Source organism: Grus americana, chromosome 7 (assembly GCF_028858705.1).
Source record: "Grus americana isolate bGruAme1 chromosome 7, bGruAme1.mat, whole genome shotgun sequence".
NCBI classification, from domain to species: Eukaryota; Metazoa; Chordata; class Aves; order Gruiformes; family Gruidae; genus Grus; species Grus americana.
In genome coordinates this window covers 20858107-20875287 of record NC_072858.1, presented here as the reverse complement: position 1 = coordinate 20875287, position 17181 = coordinate 20858107, and the positions used below count along the sequence as shown (strand labels likewise).

The 17181-nt window shown below is 39.3% G+C and overlaps 2 protein-coding genes across 7 annotated transcripts in view; one reads left to right on the top strand and one right to left on the bottom strand.

Moving 5' to 3' along the window:
• MAPK8 (mitogen-activated protein kinase 8) overlaps nt 1–17181 on the top strand; it is a 142961-nt gene that overhangs the window by 40318 nt on the left and 85462 nt on the right. The gene's annotated exons all lie outside the window — the stretch shown is intronic.
• FRMPD2 (FERM and PDZ domain containing 2) overlaps nt 1–17181 on the bottom strand; it is a 76894-nt gene that overhangs the window by 32213 nt on the left and 27500 nt on the right. For 4 of the 5 annotated variants that reach the window (XM_054832039.1, XM_054832032.1, XM_054832034.1 and 1 more), the window contains 17 exons: nt 16852–16923; nt 15995–16169; nt 15090–15240; nt 14855–14993; nt 13790–13942; nt 11370–11555; nt 10356–10512; nt 7599–7809; nt 6574–6680; nt 5467–5565; nt 4242–4349; nt 4006–4122; nt 3304–3539; nt 2651–2755; nt 1213–1306; nt 638–723; nt 293–440 (listed from right to left, as the gene is read on the bottom strand). In XM_054832039.1, the coding sequence (XP_054688014.1) occupies nt 293–440; nt 638–723; nt 1213–1306; nt 2651–2755; nt 3304–3539; nt 4006–4122; nt 4242–4349; nt 5467–5565; nt 6574–6680; nt 7599–7809; nt 10356–10512; nt 11370–11555; nt 13790–13942; nt 14855–14993; nt 15090–15240; nt 15995–16169; nt 16852–16923 (2344 nt within the window). The remainder of the gene's footprint in view (nt 1–292; nt 441–637; nt 724–1212; nt 1307–2650; nt 2756–3303; nt 3540–4005; nt 4123–4241; nt 4350–5466; nt 5566–6573; nt 6681–7598; nt 7810–10355; nt 10513–11369; nt 11556–13789; nt 13943–14854; nt 14994–15089; nt 15241–15994; nt 16170–16851; nt 16924–17181) is intronic. The other variant, XM_054832031.1, reaches the window with a different exon arrangement.

Genomic DNA, 17181 nt, shown 5'->3' with positions numbered 1-17181 from the left:
GCTATAGAGTACAGACAGGGATGTCCCCTGCCAGCCCCATCTCCTGAAGGCTGAAACATGCAGTATTTATGGCTAAGATAAATTAAGCTATATCTAGCAACTGTAACTCTAAGTACATCAGAAATATTTTGTTCAGAACTGATTTTTTATAATGTCATTAATATTGCACATTATATTTTTATTCAGTATGCAGTTTTCCTTCCAACCCACAGAAATTTCATAGAATTATTTTTATTCATTCCTTTCTTGCACATCCTGAGAAGTCACCCTGAGTTCCTTTTTTATCACTCACCATCTGTCAAAAAACAGTAGTCCTTGGTGCCATCTGTGAAGGATGTTGTCACAGAAACAACTGCACACTGGTCCTCCTTTCTTTCATTAGCAGTCAGGCATGGCTCTGCCAATGGGTAGTTTCCCCTTTCTAGAACCAGCTTGGCAATCTAAACCAATGATGAACAGGGTCCAGTTACACAGTATGCAGCAAGCCCTAAGTTTTTTTAACTTTTCATTTTAGGAGAATGGGGTTGGATGAGGGTGGGGGGGTGGGGGGGGAAGTTTCTTTTGACCCAGCTTTGCTATTGTGCTTTATACTAACTGCAGTTTATTCTACTGGATATAGCTCTGCTATTGTACAAACCTGGCCAGATTTCTTAAGGTGTTCCACAGCCTGTTTGTGGGTGATGCCACAGAGGCTGATGCCATCTACTTCCAGCAGACGATCACCTGAGGCAAAAGAAAACAAACAACAAAAACAGTCAAGTTGCTTTGATGTGTTCAAGTTGAATGAGTGTGAACCTTGGGCTGCCCATGTTGTAATAGATCTTCATGCTTACATGTCTCAAATTATATTACTTTGTTTGAAAGCAATACTGCTTGTGGTACAGCATTCTATAACCAGCTTTTAAAATATACCAGAGTATTCTACAAGTAAATGCAGTGATAGTATCTGGTTATAACAGCAATGCTGAAAGTATCAGTCACTAGCCTGATGTGCAGCTACAGGAAGTAACTATACAATGCTGGTATGAGACTGCTGTTTTTTCAGTGGGATAGCTACATGTAGTACAGGGACAGGCTGAGGAATGATGGACTACATATTACATTTTACAGTTGTATGACCTCCAATCCCAAATGTGTTTCATTGTCCCTGTGGCAAGCATTCCACACTATTCATTGAGTTCTGCAGTCCAGAGTTTTATTGCCAGACGTTACCTATCTTTATTTGTCCATCCTTATCTGCTGGTCCCCTGGGAATAATTGACTTCACGTATATGCCACCGTGACGCACGCTAGTGTTAATTCCACCCTGCAAAACATATGCCTTCAGATTAGAGTGGAGTCTTTGTGTATTCTGCCTGTGATAAAAAGCAAAGCAACTTAAACATGCATTGCAAAGTAATTGCATCAGGAATTAATTTTTTTTAAAATATAGGGAAAAAGGAAAGAGGATGTTACTCTAAAGTCCCATCTAGTTGTAATATATTTCCCTAGGCAGTAATCTTGTTTTATTTTCTCAGGATAATGCAATGCATTTCTACGTGGTTATATAAAAAAATTTACTAAATGTTCAAAACTTTTTCCCTATGCTAACATAAAGATGGAGCTGCATTTTTCAGTCAGTCTCTAGCCCAGCTTCCAAACTATGCAATATCCATTCAGTAATTATTAACCTTTTAGACAATATATAAAGCATGGACCTGAACTTGTGCAGCCACTTGAGAGCCTACAGCTCAGAGGAATTCCAGATTAACCTAAGAATCATGTTCTGTCCATCTACATCCCCTGACTGAATTCAGATGAAAAAGCAGCCCTCAATTTCTCCTGCAGGCAATGAAATGGCTGTTGTTTCCCACTCCATTTCAGCAAGGACTGTAAAGACGTCTCAGCCTGGAGACGTAAATTCTGCTTTGATAGCCAGGACAAGGAACTATTATTCAAATATGGCAGATAGTTTTCACTGCTGCCTTCTCTGGTCCTCTAAATATACAGAGAACTGTATTTCCTTACATTAGGAAATAAAATTGACTAGGGCCCTTTCTCTGGCCTTCAAAGAAGCATGGCATATCTTGAGTCCACACAGCTAAATATTCAGCCCTCCAGCATGGGATGGCTTCTATTATACTCCTTGTTGAGGCGCAGGCCAAAGCTGTACTGGGAGCTGTGAACAATTAAGCAGTGCCTGTGGGCCACTGCTTGAGCCCATGCAGTGGTTCTGTGTAATCTGCTTGTACAGACACAGCCTTTGAGTTCCAGGAGCTCCAGGGGAGAAGCAACACCAGTCATGACTTGGGGAATTCTTTGCATTGCTGCATTTTCTAGAGGCTCTGGCTACATCCTTCCCTGACCAAACTCCACTTTCAGTGGTAGGTCTTGTTCTCAAATTGAGTAAGGAAGAAGAGGGCTTGTACAGCCACGTGCCAGCACACTTCTTTCACAGGTTATGCGGGCAAGAACTGGGGAATGAGCAGAGTCAGTACTTTATGCTTTTTCTGTCAATCAATTGGACACTTAGGTTTGAAACGTGCCATGCTAACAGCTTTGGTTATCAGCCTATTTTCTATCTTTGTTCCACACAAATACACTTCCCTACGTGTTTCTTGGTCACATAACAGTTTGACAGACACACTGAAAGATTAACAGTAACACTTGCAGTCACACTGATTCCAAAAGTCCCATCTTCTTTAACGAGCTCCACAGTATAGATTTCCTTTGAGTTGGTTTCAGATGGAGATGGTAAGTGTGAAGAATCAGCTTCCTGTCTCAGAAATATAAACACTAATGAGACTACAGCATCTCAATAAAAAAGGAGGGGAAAGGAAGGGGGAAAAAAAAAGTAGAGTTTCCAGAAGATATAAAGGGTTTGGTCCTGCTGTCACCGTAAGCCTGGAGTGGTACAATTTATATCCCTGATATTATTTCAATATAACTCAAAATATAATCTGTCTAAATGTGCATCAGCTGAGTATAGATAGGGAGGCTGTCTAATAGTAGGAAATTAGACACAAAATGTTGCTGTTCTGTGTCTGCTTGAAAACTTAAGAGACTGCAAGAAAATAATAAATATATTGTACCTCCACTGGCAAAGGCAGGAGAATTTTTAAGAACATTTTTTCACATATTCTAGACATTTCTATCATTTTGACATTTCCAATGTAATTTAACAAGCAAGATCTTCCAAGGTTTTCTTTCTCTTTTCCTCATTTTTTAAATTTCTTGCTTACTTTCTATTTTTTATGTAGCTGGCATGTTGTTAAGACACATGCTGAGTGTAATATTACTGCACAGCATCAAAATCTCAGTTACCTCCACATCCAGGCTATCAGCTGAAGGAACTGGAATCCTAGGGCCCAATTTTGGTGCTAAACTCCAGGAAAGAGCCTTCTCAAGTTCATCTATATTTATGTCCTGTTCTTTGGGGAGAGCTGTATGACAATCCTGAATCTTCTTTCTCCCACTGTCTACACAGGAGATCTCAGATCCACTAGTGCTATTTCCTCTTGATAGATTCTTTTCTTCATTTAATCCTTCTTCATACATGTCTGTAAATCCATATGAAAATAAAACATTGCTGAACACGAACAGTAAGTAAATTTGAAGGCAAATATTATTATACCTCAGCACAGGAGGACAAAGTAACTTCCTACATCAACTCATGAAATCAGATCTATAAAATGAGTCAGACATTGTAAATTGGAGCACTGCTATTGTAAGCGTGGAGACACTTCATCACTGCAGAGGACTATGACTCTTATCAGAGAAAGAAATGCCAAAATTCCCTTGGTATTCAGCAATGCAGCCCATAATAGAGTTTTTCACACTGACTGTAGAACAGAGATCACATGATACATACTAGAAGTTGACTATTTTCACTGATAGCCTATGGTTGTTATAACTGGCACTGAGTAGCAAGAAAGTACTACTACATCATCCCAGTACCTAATAAATACCAGTGTCCCATGTTTACTATTAGCATTCCATAGCCAGCAAAGACATTTGCCTTTATACCTTTGGGTTGAGAAATGATGAGCTCCACTTCATCAGGAGAATTCTGTATGATTTTAACTGCAGTATTAAATGAAACACCCTCAAGACTAATATTATTCACAGAGATGAGTCGTCCTCCTTGAAAAAAAAAGGATAAAAACAAAACAAGGCACATCTAAATAAGGAAATAAATCCAGAGTAGCTAACTTTAAACCAGGCAAGTATTTTAATTCTAATTAAAAACTAAGGACAATGACCTGGTTTGATATTTCCAGCTCTGTCTGCAGGTCCCCCAGGGATAATTGAAGCGATAAAGATACCGAGGTCTAATTTTCCTACATTTTCTCCTCCAATAATTACAAAACCTGCAAAAATGAGATAGCATGAGAATGCAGAGACACTGGCAGTATTAGAAAAGATGAACCTGAGAGCACAAAAGGCTTTTGCTCCAATGGTGTAAGTTTTATACACAATCTGGAGAATGGGGAACTCTGGTTTTCATGGCATCAAGGTCTTGATTTGGGAAAGCTTTAAACTCATGTTATAATTAAAGTGTGCTGGTGACTTTGGTGGCTCTTTAAATATAATTTCTCAATAAGAATACTTTCTTGGTTTGGGACTTTTAAAGATTCCAACTACTTTCTTACAAGAGTCATAAATTATGTGGACCTTAGTATTTAACACCCGCAGGAATAAAATGGTATAAAAGCTCATTAGATAAATTCAAACATTGTTTTACATTATGTAGTCTAGGGTCCCTGAGGTGGGCCACATAAACTTCTAACAGATATGTAAGAGATCTAAGAAAATTAAATCTATTGTCAAGTAGTTCAATTTCACTATCCTAGTTCAGAATATTCTGCCTGTTGCAGAATATATTCTGCCTGGTAGAATTGTTGGATTTGGGATCAGGTTATTCCACACAGACCTGCACCATTTAGAAATTGATGTTTAATTTTATTAATGGTCAGCTGTGAAACCTGATGGTCCTCTGAACTCATCCACAAGAACAGGATACAGTGTGACAGTGTATTATATAACAAAAAAAATGTTATCTAAATAAGAATCCAAAAGTTGGGAAACATACACGTTAAGCTCGTGTACACATTTTTCAACCCCACAGGCAATACCTGAAAAGTTTGCAGAACATCATTTCCCCTGCGTAAGATAAAGAAAATCACTGCGCATGTATTTCAGATACAAAACTAGGCCCTTGTTCCTTTCATTATACTCTTAACCCCCTTGACCTCTGCAGCCTTAGTTAATACTCTGAAAAAAATGTGGTCTTGATTTATGCGCTTAGTCCTTTTCAGTCTTGGAAATTCTAAGTCCTTCACAAAGATTGGTAATCTTATTCTATAAGAAGAATAAATGAGGTGAAAAAGGTTACAATCTTGCTCAGCTTGAGTCAGCAAGTATCAGTGTTAGCACCAGGAACTGACGGTCCCAATAACAAACACAATATTCTTGTTCCTTACTTACCAAATCCATTCTTAGAGTCACGTTTTAGGCTGACGCAAATGATTTCTCTTTCTAGACCACTTAGCAAAACTTCCTTTTGGATGGCTGGTGATCCAGGTGCTGCAGAAACAAAACAGCTAGAATAAATGCAGATTAATGCAGGGAGACAGTAGATTCGTATAGTATGCAAAACTGGGGCTTCAAAAATTAAAAATATATTTTGCCCTTGTTTTCAACATTGCCATTATTTCTGAATTCATATAATTCAGGAAGGAAGCTCAAACAAGTGTTTGGAAATCTGCATTCTTTAGAAAATTATATGTAAAGTATCTGCATAAGCTCTTCCTATAACGTTCCTTTCAGGGAGAGTACACATTTATCCGCAACATTTTTATTAAGATTAGGATATCTAAAGAGTCAGGCATGTAGCACCTATTGAACATGAGGGTGATTTGGACAGAAAATATCCTATGGCTTCCTTTGGAAACTTCAGCCCTGTGGGCCCTCTTGGCTCTATAGTTGCAATCCAATTGGCACTGATTGTGATGGTGACTTTTGTAGCATCAACACTACATTATGCAATTGCCACAGTGTATTTAAAGTACAGTTCTAATTTTAAAATGGACTAAGCAAATAATCATAGCTTCATATGCCATAGATCTGCTCACTGTGTGCATGCAATATGGCTTCTGTTAGAAAATTAGGTGTCCAGTTCTTACTCTGGTTAATGCCATGCAAGTGCAGGAACAGAGGAAGGACCTGAGGCCTATGTTGTCTCATGCATTATTTATTGAGTTGTAGATCTCAATTGCAAACCAAATAATGACCTCTAAGCATAAAGTTGTCACCCCATGCGAAGGTCCTGGGTGTGCTGAACTACGTCTCTGAAGAGCATTAGGCACCATTGATGGAATAATTTTATCACAAAGTCCCTTACCACTAATCCTGATGGAAAGCAAGAGTTACAGGGAAGAAAACAGCTTGTCTTGCTAAACTCCAGGTTAATTGCCAGGACTAGAAGTGCAAAATTATATTCTTTAATCTGTAAGTAGAATATTTTTTTGTCTCCTGCTACTGAAACAATAAATATGGAAGGGTACTGTCTCTCTTTATGATTATTTTACTCACCACTGATTGTGTTCTGAGTTGAATGGATAGAGAGGTAGTCATAACTCCTTTGCTTTCCATTCAAATTGATGTGCATTTCTGACTGGGATAGCCCTGATATGGATCTGCTTGACAGGAAATGAAGATTGTGTTACAATAACAAATCAGTAATGGTATTGAGCACTCTTCATTGTCATTAGTCTGTCAGAGCCAAGCTGGGAATGCACATTTCAACAAGTATTCTGATTTCTGGGCCACATTTCATTGTAGGAGAGAGGCAGTTTATCCTTGCCAGCATTTGCTTCCAAATAACAGCTGCCATTAGACCACTCACATCACGAGTAATTTCCCCGTGTTTTTCTCTGAGCTGAGTGCAGGCATCAGGAAAACACAGCACAGCCTCAGCATGATTCATTTAGCCCTACTATCCATTTAGACAAAACTACATCTGAAAGTTTTCCTGGTAGTTCGTGTTCTTCTTGGCTCTATTCTAACTCTTAGTATTCTAAAAGGCACTAGAATTCATCAAAGGCCTTGAGACTGTGTGCAGCCATAGTAACCGCCTACACTGGTGAGTGTACCAATGCAAATGAAAAGGGAGAAGTTCTCACACTCTTTTCTATGATTTGCACCTTTAAACAGAGAGAAATCAATTAGGTAAGATCTGCTCAAAACCAGCTTCCACTGTGCATTCAGCTCACATACTGCCATTTCCAGAGAAGATACACAGACATTAAAAATATCACTTTTAGTCTCCCTTATTTTTAACCTTCTCCATAACCCAGTAAGTGGTTCATTCCTGAGTCTGGTGCAAATATAAATGTCACTCTTTTTCAAGTTCTTATCTGCTGGACTGTTAACTTCCTGCCTGTGTTTGCACACTACTATTGGCACCGTGGAGCCCCAGGCCTTTTGGTGTGACCGCAATAAAGACTGAAAAAAAGAAAAAAGATAAAAAAAAGTCTTCCCCACAGTTTGCCATAGAGGTTTGCAATGACATAGTCTATGACTGGCTATTACACGTTTAGAGGAAAAAGCAAACCTACCTGCCAAGATTGCTTTTGTCTCTAGTCCTGTTGTTGGTTTCCACACTGAGGTTATCACAAGATTTGCTCATCATCCCAGCAGAAAGGTTTTCCAGGTTTGCTCCATAGAGCACATTCTCTGAACGAGACAGTCTCTGAATCAGGGCAAGGTGTTCGCGCTGAGCTGCATATGCAGAATTTGATTTGTCTATTTCCACATATTTACTTTCCTCTGAATAAGAAGGGAGAAAGGCAGAGGAAGGAAAGATAAATCGACTGATATTATTCCATGTTTTTAAGCTCAAAGGTGCTTTCTGGCTAACCTTTTGAATGTGCCAGCAAAAAAGTTTGACATCACAGATATATTTGTTCTGATATCGCTGAGGATATCTAGCCTTGGAGTGAGTGGACAGGTTTTCCAATCCATTTCTTTCATAGAAATATACGCTGTATTTAGATTTCATTTCTATGAATTATACTGCAAATTCACTTTCCACAAAGATTAAAACTACGACCTTGTATAATTCAAACCTGAATATCTCTGTAAAGTATATTTTGTAAATGTTTGGTGTATGAGAAATATCTGTGTCAGAGACTGAATTAGCCAGGTTGGTAGCTTCCCATCCTTCACAGGCCCACCACTCCAACATACCTATATCTGAAAAGACAGGAGCTCTACTAACACATGCTCTCTTAAGTTCAGAGAGGGGCTAAGGAGTTGACTCTTTGCTCTGAGTGATTTGCACTACTGAAGTTGAGTAGGGGACCATCTTGGTGGCAATGCTTGCTATCCAATTTTCCACCTCTGTGTGAAATCTACTACTTGCTTAATGACATCTGGGCTCTGCTATATACAAATCTATCCTCTCAAAAGATTTTTATTTCCCTGAAAGAAGATAGTGCTGGAGAAGACACTGTTTATTTATTTAGGTTCTCAACTGGTGGGCTGGAGAGGGGATTTGAAGGAGGGAGGGACAGCAGGCAATTGGAGACACATCGGAAAGTAAAACAAGAACCCTGCTCGGTACAGGGTTGCACAAATAAGGGCTTTAATTCTGCTTGTATATGACAGCTGACTTCCTGTGTGTTTTCCTAATAAATATTAGCCTGAATGCAACTTTCTAGAGCACTACTCTGCAGCATTAAACCTAGGCTCCCTCTTTCCTCAGTGACTTTGATCAGGGGTATTTGTTAAGGCTTAACTGTCCACAATATTAGCACAGTCTGAGAGTTGCCATGGTGATTTTAAATAGGGGGTTGCTAGCAAGTTTTGAAGAGATTGTGACACATACATCTGAACAGCACAGCAGAAGCAAGAGATTCCCTCATGCAGAAAGAGCCGTATAATCTCTTACAGCCTCACTGCGGTGGCAAAGGCAGCATTTTGAACTACTGTCTCATTGCCTTCACAAAGCCTTTTTTTTGGGACAGCAAGCACACACTGAACCTCAGAACCTGCTGTCACGTGGCTTGTGTAAGTCTGGTGTGTTTCAGTGATTTGGAGCGCTTGTAATCAGGACTGGGTTATAATTTTCTTAGCTCTCAATCTTTTTGTTCTTTTATGTATGGAATGTAGTAATTTTTATTAAGATATATTACGACTAGCAAATGTGACACAGGAAACTTTAAGATTCCCTATTAGCACTCATTTGCGTACTACAAATCATAGTCTCACTAAGTTAAGTTTGAAGCTACAGGAGCCCAAGCAGCAAAAGGTGCCTTGAACCTAAAGGTCATCCTAGTGCCTTTTTACACAGTAACAAATTTGTGCAGGTGGAGTTTCACTTTTCATGAAATCAGTTTAGTGGGAAAGAAGCAATATATCAATCATCCTGTTATATCCCATGATATAATTTGTTATAAAACTTTTACAGTTTTACTAGAGGAGTATCCCAGCAGATAACGCGTGACACTTGATTCTCCTGCTATGACTCATTTGGTCAAATACTCAGTGCTTGTAAATGATCATGATTCTGTTCAAGGCAATGAATGAGCTAGTGATGTTTCTCCACCAAAGTCAAGAGTGATGACAGTTGTCAGCTTAGGCTGTTATTTCTTATGTGTCTCAGTTTCCCCATAATGATCCTCACCCATCTTTCCAGAGCATGCTGAGAACCATGGGTAAGAAGTGCTATGTAACTGCCCTGGGTTGAGCAGAGCTTTGTCTTAGAAGCTATGGAAAATCTGAAGTCTAAGGAGGTATTAGTCATATCTTCCACAGACATGCCAAAATCAAAGATAAGAGCAGCTACCAGCTACATTAGTTGAATGGGTATGACTGATGTACCTTTGGTTTAGTGGTTTTGTCCTGGGACTGAACCATATGGTTGAACCCCCCTCTTATTCAAAGATAACCAGTTAACTAAATTCAGCTCCAGCATATCTGGACACTACTATAGTTATTCTTTGTGTGGAACATTTCTCAGGTTATATTTGGGGTAAGTCTTATACCTTTCTTCAGGATTCTCAGCAGATTTCCTGAAGGGAAGTGTAATCATGCTTTTTTTAAAAAAAAAAAATCTGAGTTTAGCTATATAGTTATTATCATCAGAGAACCCCCCTCCATCCCCTGTACCTGCCCACTCACATGCACATGCTGAATTAGACTTACACACCTCTAACTTCCAGTGAAGCAGGAGACATTATTTTCTCGTCTGCAAATGAGAAACTGAAGCACAGTGAAACTGATGTGGCAGGTTCTGATTCTCAGCTTCACTGAATGCATGTTTTTTAAAACCTAACCTTGTCCTATGGCCTGAAAGTGCATTTATACCTCACCTGATGAAGTTTGCCGAAGTTGCCTAGAATTCATCTGTGCATTGAATTTGTGCTGGGCAGAGCAGAGGTCCAGTAGATATTTACATGTCTTTGCTGTATCAGTAACGAATGTGTGTTTCTTGCCACTGAAGCTGCTTTCAATCATGAATTTTTTTCTCTAAAGTGAAAAAAACCACACATTGTTTCATATATCAGTCATTACACTGAGGCACTGAAAGATCATTTGTATAATCTTGTTGGTTTGTCTGGTTGTATTTATGCCTGGCTGCATGCCTTTTGGGTGAGACATCTGCCATTGGGATCATAAATGCCCTATGTCAAGAGTCAAGAGCCTTTGGACATTGACTGCATTGAGAGCAGGTTGATAGAACTGGCAAATTTGGCCCTACACATGTTAAAATTATTAAAACAATTTCATGTGAAAAGGAAAATATCTTCAAGAGGCAGAAGGGCCATTTTGGGAGAGTAAACAGGCTGGGAAATGTGTGGTACCAGTTGACACCAAACTGTATGATGGTAGATTGATATACTTTTGATGGCAGAATACCATTTAGAAGGGGTCACAATCATGTCACCAATACTGGATTGTTGACAGACATTGATATACTAAGAGATGAGGATAATGAAATTTGGAAAGAGGGAGACATGATCCCATGACCTGATGTAGGTAGGAAAACGAAAAGAGAGAGAGAAGGTAAGACAAGAGAGGAATGAATATGGAATATGCCATAAGGAGGTTTGACATAGTCTCTGTAATAGTCAACACCAGATTGTTTAGTTTATAGTAACTTGACTCCAACTTTGGCAAAAAAACCCCTCCAGAACTCAACCTCATTAAGAACTGGATATCTGGGTATCCAGATCCAGACTCAATTTTAGACTGTTTTCGGAAAGGACTTGCCTGTACAGAATGAATCTAATTCTGGCTCTGAATGCAATAAATTCCTCAAAGCGACAGACAGAAGGGGAGTAAAGTAGCAGAGTGAAGAGGAGATTCACTTGGTTCCAACTCACATGAGCCGAAATTCTCTCTGTTTCACGCCACTGGAATCTTAAACTGGCAATTCTTGTGTGATTTTTGACCTCATACACAATGATGCCTTTGGCACAGATTCCCAAGATGATGTCCCCCCCTGCTCCTTTCTTCTCTTGGGACACACGGTAGAATAATACTCCATATTCAGGAAGTTGCTGAGTCACCTTGTAAAGAAAAAGTGCATTTACCATACATTATTCAAAAAGAGGGATGGGAAGAAAAGGTAGGTAGATGAGAGAGGAAATGTTTTGGTTTTTTTTTCAGTGTCTTTACTGAATATTCTTTCACTCTGTCAAGAAATCTTTGAAAATCCTTACCAAATTTCCATATCTACTCCCTTACAGAATCATCACTTTGGTATGTCAGAGCCATTACATGCATTTGTTTTCCATGTGTAAAATGGAATTAACATTTTCCCACACACCTCATTTGAAGAGGTAGGAGGATTATGTAGCTTCCTGCACAATAATCTAAACATGGCAGTGGCACTGAGGTACTCAGCATCACTGCTACTTGGCACTTGTGTGCATTTCTGAATAGAAATCTATGCAGAATTAATGCTGCTTGGCTACTGTTAAACCTTGTTTCTTTCCATTTGCTTTATGTGTCTTTGTTTCCCTGAGCAAACCCAGAAACCACGAGGTACAGCAAATACGATGATTTTAGTAAAACTGCTAATACTTTGGTGCCAGGGCTACTCTGACACTGCTTGTGTGGTTTCCCTTCTACAATAGTGATGACCAGCTGGAAATCTTAACTGCAGTGACATCACAGCTCCCAGCCTGCAATGAACTCACTTAGGTACATATGCCCATTCCTTCATGGCTATCATCTTTTAAAATCAGACATTATAAATTTCCATTGCCAAGAATCTTGAGTTATAGGGTTTGCTAAATTGTACCTCAAAGTATCTCACCTAAATATAGTGGTGACTTTTGAGGGAACTTTCCTGTCCCAGAATTCCCTTCAGTGCCAGACTTCACAGGAACAGATCTTCAGTGTTTCTTCTTTCTTGCACAGTGCTCATTGCTGGGTGAAAAGTTAAGTAGGACTTCAAGGGACTGAGGAGCTGGCTTCTGCCTCTGCCATCTAACTGTGCAGAGGATACTCTGAAGAACTCACTCAGAGTTTCTGGGTGTTGTTGCTTGTCTTTCTACCTCCTGCACTTGGCCACAAAATGTTAAAATGGGACTCAGAACTTTTACACAACTATGGAATACGAGAAGGGTTTTCTGTCCTCTTTTGTGATCTGCAGACCAATATGAGTTTATTCTAAAACTTTTTTTTTTTTTCCTGGGAAGTTAATGTAGAATCCCCAAATGACTTTTCAACTGTGAATAGAGATTTTCAGTGACCAAAATAAAACATTTTAAGAAGATCTGTTTTTCAGAAAGTATCCAGAGCACAAATGTTCAGGTCCTGAAAACTAGGGCATCTATAATCACTAGCTGAATCTGGGTTTTAATTTTTAATCCCTTTCATATTTGGAATTTGCATGTTCTTGCCATGGGGTCTATCTTTCTCACTTTGTATGATGTGTTGGCTCCTTCTACAGACTTACTCATTGAAACAGATACCAACAAAGCTGCTTTTCTTCAATGGATTTGCCATGCATGATGGGACTGTCATTAAGGCTAAGCTTCAATCTATTTCTTCAATTCCGCTGACAGTGTTAGATGAGGAACTAACATAATTAAACAGCAACTGAACTAAAATGATGCTATAAATAAAAGCATGTGGCACTGCAGCAAAGCGGCTACTGATATTTATCCATTATCTAATCCCTGATATTTTTCATTTGATGGAAAGCAGACAAGTTTGGGGGAGAAGGAGAAATTAGGAGGAAAAGAATTAAATCCCACATCATTGTGACACTCTAGAGCCCTAGAGAAATAGTCATGTGAGAAAATACTTCAGATAACTCCTTCCTCATTTCCAGAGTTCACAGATATTTTTAAACAAATAATCACTACGTGTTTAGAAAGTGGCTGAACAGCTGCTGTAGTTTCAGAAGTCAAGAAAGTGCTTATTGCCATGTTTTATAATCATCTCTAATCTATTCAATAGGTGTATTTATAATCATCTGGAACCTAGACATGTTGGCAACATGCTGAAAATTTGCATCAACCCTTAGGATGTTGAAAATACCCTGAAATGGGCATTAACCCTTTATAAGTTATCAGTGAAAGGAAACCTACCATGTAAATGTGATGTAAGTTATTTAGAGTGACAGTATCTACAGCAGAATGAAATTCTGAGGGTTTTGTTAGTTATTCAAATTTTTGGCTGTATCTAAAATCCACTGTATCAGGCAAGAAGGAAATAATAGACAACAGTAAATAGAGAAGGGCTTTCCATCTCAAAATAAATAAATAATGTTTGGGGTATGGCAAGTTACCTTTAAAAATTCTAGTTCAGCTTCATCCTCAAATAGGGAACGATTCATACGATGTAATTTAGCAAGCTCTCGTTGTACATATACAAGGGTCATTTTCTCTATTCGGCTTGCTGGAATGTAGTCTTCAACACGAAAATAGCTCTTTCCATGCATCTTTAGGAGAAAAAAGTGAAAAGAAAAAAAAAAAAGAGAGAGGAGGCTTTTGTTCTTTCTTGACTTTTCTTATATGGTGCATTTCCATTTTCAGGGTGACCCATATGCTGAAGTCACCCTGTTGCCATTTCCTAAAAGAAGATGGGGAACAGCAGGTAGTGTCCCAACAGCCAAATGTGCCTCTTGCACCTGTGCTCAGCCACGTGCTTCAAAGCACACGCTACTTCTCTCTGCAGAGGGGAGGAAGGAGCTGGGCCTACAGGCATGCCTGCAGTCTTGCACTTAGAGCTGACAGCTACAGCTGCATCAGTACAACCTACAGTGGGGGACTCAATGCCAGCATAGAGCCGACCAGATGGATCAGACCACTCAGAGTTTAATTGATAGAGCTACGCTGATTTATATAACTGAAGATATGGCAGAGAATATAAATGGGTATTTTCTGTACACTTCAAAACTAGGATAACTAGTTCAGACATACCATCAGTGACCTTCCTGTCTTTGCAGCTTGTGAATCTGAGCCTACACATGAAATAGCTGTGAATTCTGGAGTGCTTATTTATTTTTCTCTTCCACATTTTCTAATGTCTTCAAGCCCCTCTGCACATCCAAGTTGTGCCTATGTTGGAAATTTTCTACAGATTTTCTGGAGTTTCTGGGCTATGTTATCAATTATGAAGGACCAAGAGTCTTTCATCATTCTGCCATATTTCTTGCCAAATTCGTCTGGCTCATTACTGCTCCTTAATCAAGCAAATTTTGCATTTTTTAAATTAAATCTGAAAAGTGATTACTGAAGGACTTAGCTGAAATTATGTGCTATTCACATTTTTTCTTTAAACTCTATGTGACAAACAAAAGCTGCAAAAGCTATTGAGAGAGACCTCTGAGAAATATTGTATTTATCCACACCTCGGAAGCATAATTGCCAAGCTCTGCCTGTAAAGCCAAAGCGCCGAGTTTCAGGGCAGTCTCATCATTGCAATATAATCGCTCCTCCAAAATATCTTTACGAAGCTGCAGGTAAAACTGATGCCTTGTCAAGCCATGCCTGGAACACAAAAGGGTTTAGGAACACAGGAGGAGCCTTGAGCAGTCACCCTAAATGCTACTGTTTTTCCTGCAGTCAGCAGAACCATGCACTTACTGGATAACATTAAAGTGATTGACAAAGAATTTTATTCTTAGAAAGAGTGTGAAATTAATGATGGAGGTTTTCTTCTTGGGTTGGTCATTCCAGCCATCTGGGGCCACTTTGTAGAGTTTGGTCTCCTCATCCAAAAAGAAGAATTCTTTACCTGAAATGAGAATTTTGGGTTCTGTAATAAGTCTGGAGATACTTCAGTAGCTCAAAGTTCTTCTGTCTTCATTCAGTGCATCACTAGCAACAAAAAAATAAAATGGATCACGGATGTCAGTTGAAATTTACTGCTCTGTGTTATGGCTTAACTTATTGCTGCTTTGATAGAGAACTTAGGATAACAGTGTGTAATTTAGGATTGCAATTGTTAGGTGCTGGATTGGTGTGGTATCTATGGAATCACTCAATTGATGTGGCTTGCATTCTGCTCACCATTCAGGTTCTGCACCCCATTGTAATTCTCATGCCCTAGACACAAGGTATGCTTCTTCCTACTGCCTCAGCCATGCTTGCCATCAGAATTGGGCTAGGGAGATGTGGGTTTTGTAGATGAAATAGCTGCACCTGTACTTATATCTAGGAACAAAGACAGTCAGCCCTCCTCAGTACAGTGCTTCCTGGAGTTTCTGCTGGAGCTCCATGGCTCAGTATTATTCCAGTGCAAGGTTGGGGCATAGCCTTTTCTGCGTGGGAATATCAGCCAGTAACAGTATGGCTGTGCTGATGCACGGTCCTAGGGTAGACATGCTTTACATCAATGCCGTACAGTTTAAACCAACGTACCTTTTGCTGAAGCTTTGGATCTGCTTTTATCTGAGGATCTTAAAGTATCTTACTGGAATTCATTAATAAAATAACTACAGAGGCACTGAGGGAGAGAACTGTTACTGTAGTTAGCTGTGTCCCGTTACCTTTCAGGTAAGCCAAGCCAAAGTAGAAATGTTCCACCAAGTTTGCATATGCCACCACAGTGTTGAAAACATCTCTTGCCTTGGACTTGATGTCACATTGCACCTCAAGGCACTGCCCATTGAGTAGAATCACATTGAGATCCCTTTGGGACAAATAGGACTTCCCTTTTTTAGTCTAAGAACATGTAACAAAGAATGAAGAATGAGTGCCAAGTACAAGCAATGCAAGTTCCACAGCATTTTATTACTGAGGCCCCCTAGTCTCCTGTCTCTACATAACCTGATGGAACCGGTCACAACACTATGCTATTCCCTGCCCTCTCATAATTCTCATAAATTAATATCCCAAACATTTTCATTTTAAAAAAAAACAAACAGGGAATCCCAACAGAACACCTGAGCATACTCAGACTCTGCAGTCACCAGGGTTATTCTAGATTTGAGGGTAATTCCAAATTTTATTTGCCCTCATTTTTACTGCTGTATGCTGTCAGCCTTTTACCTTATCTTAATGAAAGTTAGGGGATGTGTCTGTAAATTGGAGGAGTTGAATACATTGGCACTAGATGTCACATTGTGTATTTTCTGTATAATCTTTGTCTCAAAAGTCTTGTGCTAAAGTGAGCATTCTTAGCTGAGAAGGATAAATTAAGCTATTTCCACACCAACAGAAATAACTATATAGCACTGAGAATTAAATGACCTCTTTTCAAGTCTCAATACCTCTGCAGGACCCCTAACTTGGTTTGGGAGGAAGACATGACAAGAATACTGGGTTGGGACTCAGATGCAATTTACAAAGAGCCCCAACTAATAGGTAACTTGATTAGTTATAAATTCTTAATGTTCATACTTACCACAATTGATCCAGGCAGCTGTAAGGTCACTGGTGGTTCACTAGACAAAATAATAAATTCTGGACCTGAAAACTGTAAGGAGGCAATTCAGAAATTTAAGAAATGTCTCCTTCATGTAACAAAGATTCCAAACACCAGTACCAATGAAACCGATTTCTGTTGATCTGTATGCTGTAGCTAATTGACCTAATAAGGTGCAAAGGCTCACTGAAGACTTCTCTCTGAGGTCTCTCCTGTGTGGACTCTTTGGGGTCTAATTAGAGGTAAGCTCACACTGAAGCCTTTTCTTCTGCAAAGGCACTTAACCAAGATCCATTTCCTTTGCAAGAC